Source organism: Sinocyclocheilus grahami, unplaced genomic scaffold (genome assembly GCF_001515645.1).
Source record: "Sinocyclocheilus grahami isolate Dianchi unplaced genomic scaffold, SAMN03320097.WGS_v1.1 scaffold1039.1, whole genome shotgun sequence".
Taxonomy (NCBI): domain Eukaryota; kingdom Metazoa; phylum Chordata; class Actinopteri; order Cypriniformes; family Cyprinidae; genus Sinocyclocheilus; species Sinocyclocheilus grahami.
In genome coordinates, this window is record NW_015506218.1 from 119,339 (window position 1) to 124,353 (window position 5,015).

At 41.8% G+C, this 5,015-nt stretch overlaps 1 protein-coding gene across 1 annotated transcript in view; it reads left to right on the forward strand.

Moving 5' to 3' along the window:
• LOC107565990 (RNA-binding protein 38-like) overlaps nt 1–4,015 on the forward strand; it is a 19,433-nt gene extending 15,418 nt beyond the window's left edge. The window contains exons 3-4 of the mRNA XM_016251340.1: nt 2,176–2,514; nt 3,701–4,015. Coding sequence (XP_016106826.1) covers nt 2,176–2,491 — 316 coding nt within the window. The 3' untranslated portion in view covers nt 2,492–2,514; nt 3,701–4,015. The remainder of the gene's footprint in view (nt 1–2,175; nt 2,515–3,700) is intronic.
• The last annotated feature ends 1,000 nt before the right edge of the window (nt 4,016–5,015 follow it).

Below are 5,015 nucleotides of genomic sequence, written 5' to 3' on the forward strand. Positions count from 1 at the left end.
TAAAAAATGCACTTACAGTCTGTGAGTCAGAACAGCCGGCATTGTAGTCTACTCTCCCAGGATCAGCAAACAGTCCTCCATAAAATGTGCTGCACACATCTGAATATTTGGGTTAAACTGTTCTGGAACAGTGTTTTAATATAACTTAACCACTGATTTCTAGTCGTGTCCTCTTTTGGAAGGCCAAACAAAGTAGTTTTGCTTTCACAATGAAACAGCGTCACACACCGTGCGCGGCCTAGAGTGAGCAGAGGCCGGGGGCTAGAGTGAGCAGAGGCGGGTGGGCTTGAGAACGGCGCGGCTTGCGGTAACCACATGTGACGACCCCAGGCTGGACTCCGCTTCGTCCACGGTGAAAGCCGATCCGCCGATCCGCCGATCCACAGTGCAAAGTTGATGTATTTCCTCAGCGACCAGCACGGATCAGCTCCAGGCATGACGAAGCGGATATCATCGTCTTTTGGAAGGCCAAACAAAGTAGTTTTGCTTTCACAACGAAACACACAGCACCTTCACGACATGGCAGTGGCGGCAATAACAATACTACAGGGAGAATAAAAGTTACGCCTTCTTTCTTTGTGTGAACTTTTGGGCGGCGTTATGCAAATCTTCCCACATCATGACGTAGACATGTGAGGGCGTGTTGGAACGAGCCGTTTTAGGTACGCGTGGTTGACTCTTAACTTTTATAAAGAATATCTCTTTGGATTTGAGACTTTAGTCTTTGCAACTTTACAGATCTTCATAGTTTGAGGTCAAAAAAGAAATTTGACATTAAATAAAATTAAACATGCCTAGTTGAATCTTTCACAAAAAGATCAAAAAATAAATAGGGTGAATTTTCATTACCCCTTATTTTTTTTAAATCAGCCCATTTATAAAGGCTCCAAGACCTGACAAGTTAATCTAAGGGTTAGAAGGCAGCTGTCTATGCAGGCAGTACACTAGGTTTTGGAAGAGCTGAAGACATGCAATCATTTCCATCTAATTTGTAGCTATCAGTTCACCCTACTTTGTCAGTCCTCACACCCTTGTCAACTTTGGTCTTTTTTTATTTTGCCTCGTCTCTGTTTCTCTCTCTCCTCCTCCTCATCCCTCTATTTCCCTGTCTGCATTAGCGTTTGCTAGGATGAATAGGGTCAGTAAGGACGGCAGACTCTGTTGATTTGCCTACTCCACAAAGCCACTGTCAGTCCCTATAAATCATCCTTCAGCCCAGGATGCCAGCGAGGGTCTGGCAGACGAATGACACTGCAGCTGTGTATGCGTGTGTATGAAGGCAAGTGTATGCTGCTGCAGATGTGTGAGTGTCTTCGGCTGTGTATGAGGATGTTGCCTGCTTTGTGTTTTCAATATTTTGAGCTCCGTGTCGGCGGCCCCTCTGGGTTCCTCTTTGTTTTTGACGGTGTCTCATGGGTCTGAGCTGTGGGTAGCAGCCTCTGGTTTCTCTTTCTTTCTCTCTCTTTAGTGCTTCAGTTTGCTATGATATTTGGCTGTGATATGAGATGGAGAAAAAGAAAAAGAAAAACGCAAAGAGACCCAAAGCTTCTCTTCTTTTGATAAGTCATCAGTTTGGGAAGATGGCTGCAGCAAATTCACATTAAAGCAGCTCCGAGCAACTCACATTAATAACTCCGAGCAGACGCAGCGATGCAGTTTGTATGGAGCATTATTTACTGTGACAAGAGACGCTAAAAACACCAGATCATGAGCTGCTTATGTGTAAATGAACACAGTGCTGCGCTTCGCTATGAAACACACAGCACGTATATTTAATTACTTAAATTGCAGCCTTTGTGATCTGATAAGCTGTTAATAGTTAACTCTCTCTCTTTCTCTCTCTCTGATTGTCTTTGCAGACTCAGCCAGCCGTATGTTTACCCTCAGGCCTTCCTGCAACCCAGTCTGGTTCTGCCCGCACAGGTCACCTCCAGTGCCACGACCCCTTACCTTGACTTCAGCACTGCCTACACTCAGTATGCCTCCTCAGCCTTCGAGCAGTATCCCTACGCCCCCTCGCCAGGCTTCCTGAGCTACATGTACCCTCCAGGCACCCCCGGGCCCTCCTCTGCCACAAACACCCCGGTCCCCACAGCCCTCCCCTCCATCGGAGGAGCCCCAAGCTGTTAATAGTTAACTCTCTCTCTTTCTCTCTCTCTCTGATTGTCTTTGCAGACTCAGCCAGCCGTATGTTTACCCTCAGGCCTTCCTGCAACCCAGTCTGGTTCTGCCCGCACAGGTCACCTCCAGTGCCACGACCCCTTACCTTGACTTCAGCACTGCCTACACTCAGTATGCCTCCTCAGCCTTCGAGCAGTATCCCTACGCCCCCTCGCCAGGCTTCCTGAGCTACATGTACCCTCCAGGCACCCCCGGGCCCTCCTCTGCCACAAACACCCCGGTCCCCACAGCCCTCCCCTCCATCGGAGGAGCCCCCAGCGCAGCCTTCATCCAGATCCCTCCTCACCAGCTCCACGCTGACCGCCTGTAGATCAGGCCACAGGGAGCCACTGAGTATGCTGAACTTGCACTAGAACATCATCATTTTGGGACAGGGAACTGAGACTGGGGGCGAATACAAAGGGCTTCGAGTTTTTCAGCTTTTCATCATCTCTAAGTTTATGGACTTTTACTCTGACTGGTTACTCTTTATGATTAATAACTATATTATTGTCATTATTGGTAGAAGATTGTTGAATAACCAATATTAGATGAATAAATGATGGATTGCAGGGTTGTAATGCAGATGGATCCAATGAATGAGAAGAAATGAGAGATTATACACACACACACACACGAGTTCAAAAGTTTGGGGTCTAAGATTTTTTAAAGTTTTTGAAACTCTAATATTGTGAAATATTATTGCAATTTAAAATAATTGTTTTCTATTTGAATATATTTAAAAATTCAGCATCATTACTCGTACATCATTAGTCTTCAGTGTCACATGATCCTTCAGAAATATTCATTAAAATGCTGATTTGCTGCTCAAGAAACATTTCTTCTCATTATTGACGTTGAAAACAGTTGTGCTGCTTAATATTTTTGAGCAAATATTTTTAAGGGATGTTTTGATGAACAGAAGTTCAAAAGAACAAGATTATTTCAAACGGAAATGTTTTCTAAAATTATAAATCTTCCACTTTTTATCAATTGAATGCGTCCATGCTGAATAAAAGTATTAATTTCTTTCAAAAAGACGTTTCTGACCCCAGACGTTTGAACGGTTTTGTACCGCTAAGATTGACAGGTTTTTAAGGTTGGATGGACTCTGCAGTTATATCTGTTAAGCACAAAGCCTTAGAGACTTCTCCAATTTTTCTTTTATATAGCTGTTCTCATGACACAAATGTGCTTCCCTCTATCCGAGCGAAAATATGTGAATTTTTTTTAACCAAACTTTTTCCAAGAATAGATAACTTTTCTAGAAATGTAGCATTGCAACGGATTTGTAATTCTGCTTATCACTGTGCATCACCTCTGTCAAATGTCTCTTCCGTTCCTGTAGTTTCTCTTTCCTCAAGATTCCTCGCAATCTTAAGTAGCTCCACATAGATTGTAACGAGATTAATCTAGCATTCAGTAACACATGGATTCAAGATGCGCTGTAGCTCGCCTGTGAATAATCATGAGGAAATAGACATTGAAACATTGAGTATTAATCGTATTCTAATTCGGTCTCATCTGTGATGCTTTTTAGACTCTGTTTTGGTCTGCTGAACGGACAAAAGAAAGAGTATTGTGACAGATGTCGGTGGTTGCTTTTGGTATCACTCCACAAATGACACTACAGGACAAAATGCCAGCAGGAAAACTTGAGAAAAGTCTTGACTGATGGGACGTTCGAACAGCACACGTTGACATATTGCCAGGACAATCTGTTTGTTTTCACAAGAACAGTGTTGTCATTAATCTGCCCTGAGACACTCCACTCAAAATAAGAAAATACCTTCCAGTGAAAGCCATAAGACCAGAACATGCAAAACATGTAATAAAGTCAATTTGCAAAAACTGAGCTTATCTAATGTGGTTATTTTGCAGTTTGTATATGTTTTACTGCTTTCTTAAAGAATCCCATCAAGAGTTTCTTTTATTTGCCACCCTGATGCATTGTTATATGGTTCATATGATTATATTTATAGTCAGTTTGTATGTTTTCAACTTGTCAGTTGAGTTTGTTTTTCTTCTTTGGAGCTTCTTTTTGTTTCTGCAGACAAATTCATTGAGAGACACGGAAGTATATATGTGCTTGCAATGAATAACCAAAGGCAGTTTAACAACTGCTTCAAAGGAAGAGCTGGAGTGAATCCAAGAGTTCATGGACGAGCATACAAACCTATGCAAATGAAGGCAATGGAAGGCATTAGGTCTTTTTATATTTTTGTGAGTAGGCAAACTATCACTATGGAAACTACAGGAAGTTTTATGCATGAAGCCTCAGACCTTATAATCCAAATGAGCACCTGTGAACGACTTTACAAACAGTCCTCCTCCAAGCAGATGAAACGTTTATGCACTGTGCATGGCGTTCACATTATATTGTGCAGTTTTTTGTTTTTCTGACAACTCAGGATAATAGGCATTTCTCTTGTGCACCACCTGCATGTCAAGTTGGAAAATGAATACTGGCAGATTTTGAACATATTTACGATTCTGACCCAGACCATATTTAGGGAAATCGGTGTCGCGGTTAGAAATATATATTATACTACTAAAAGCTGTTTCTGTAAGTCCCTACTGCCAGATGCTGTGGACAAAAGGCATCTTTCTCCATTGATGGTCCTTTAAAAGTAGCAACAAATTATTCAAATCATAAATGTGTTATTAAATCATATCGATTTTATTCTGAGTTACCAAATGTACAATAACTAATTTGATATCATCTCTATCTGTCCGTTTAGTCCTTTCATTGAGTTAGATTTACTGTATTTATGTTCATATTTACTGTAGTTATGCGTTTATTGTTTGTAAAGTTGTTAATCGGTTTTATTAAAGGCTTTGCGAGTTTTATGGCC